At 50.7% G+C, this 1,179-nt stretch overlaps 1 protein-coding gene across 1 annotated transcript in view; it reads right to left on the bottom strand.

The window, feature by feature from the left end:
* Positions 1 to 443: 443 nt before the first annotated feature.
* ttc19 (tetratricopeptide repeat domain 19) overlaps positions 444 to 1,179 on the bottom strand; it is an 11,204-nt gene continuing 10,468 nt past the window's right edge. The window contains exons 10-11 of the mRNA XM_008301742.1: positions 982 to 1,147; positions 444 to 907 (exon numbers count right to left, since the gene is read on the bottom strand). Of these exons, the coding sequence (XP_008299964.1) occupies positions 747 to 907; positions 982 to 1,147 (327 nt within the window). The 3' untranslated portion in view covers positions 444 to 746. The remainder of the gene's footprint in view (positions 908 to 981; positions 1,148 to 1,179) is intronic.

Below are 1,179 nucleotides of genomic sequence, written 5' to 3'. Positions count from 1 at the left end.
CCAGTCAGAGTCCAGACCTCAGTCCAGCTGAGAATTAGAGTCTGGACCTGAACAGTTCTGTTCATCATGATCCACTTACTTTTTCTGCACCTTCTTTGTCACCTAAAGCAGCAGTTCTGTTTGTTATTATATAGTTTACTTATTTTGTTTTCAGTAATCTGTCCTATTTATATCTTTGCTTTTCTACGAGGAACTGCATCTCTGATGTCGCTTAGTTTTTCCCGACCAATAGCATCTTATCTCAAACTGACCCTGATTCAGTGCTGGAAAGTGATCAAAATATAAAACTTCCAGGGAGGTTCATTTGTGTGTTAATTCCTGTTTGTGTGTCTGTTTACTGTTGTCAGGGTGCTTTTATTCTGACGTGTTCAGTAAACACAACAGGAAGTTCACCTGTGTGGGAACCTGCCGCGTCCAAAGAATAACACGCGTCAACACGTTCAGTCCTGTGAGCTGCTGTGTATTTAACAGTTTACAGAAAGAGTTGGGTTCTCGGTTCTGTCAGACTGCAGGAGCAGCTTCATGTTGGACATCTGAAGGAGGACAAAGACATCAACACAGAAACTACACTTTGGACCAGAACACAAACCGGGTCTGAATGAGGGTCTGTCCTTGGGGACACTGATGATGAATCTCAACAGTCAGATGTGGACACATGACATAGGAGCCACCAGGATCCTGCAGACCGAACCCAGTCCGGGTTCTGGTCTTCAGGCTCTCCATCTCTAAACCCTCATCCTCCTCAGTCATTGTGTGGCCGACTTCCCGTCCTCCGTCCTCTCCTGGTTCCTCCTCTTCTTTACCTCCTTCAGCCCCTCCTGGATCCGCTCCACAGTCTCCTGGTCTCCGGCCTGCTGGGCCAGGCTCAGAGCCTCTTGGTAGAACCGGACCGAGTCGTCCAGCCGTCCTGGGGAGACAGAATAAGACCAGGTCAGACCTGCAGAGGACAGGTCGGATCCACGGCCCTGAACCTGTGCTCACCTGTGTGCAGCAGGATGCCGGCCATGTTTCCCAGCAGCACGTGTTGGTCCGGGTGTCCGACGGAGCGGCTCAGATCCACCGCCTGCTGGACCAGGACCAGGGCGTCGTCATGACGACCCTGCAGGTCCAAGATGGTGGCCAGGTCGCTCATCAGCACCAGAGTCTGACACACGAAGATCCATTTTAGAGTCTCAGAGG

This window comes from Stegastes partitus, unplaced genomic scaffold (assembly GCF_000690725.1).
Source record: "Stegastes partitus isolate 25-593 unplaced genomic scaffold, Stegastes_partitus-1.0.2 Scaffold1705, whole genome shotgun sequence".
Taxonomy (NCBI): Eukaryota; Metazoa; Chordata; class Actinopteri; family Pomacentridae; genus Stegastes; species Stegastes partitus.
This window is presented reverse-complemented; position numbering and strand designations above follow the sequence as displayed.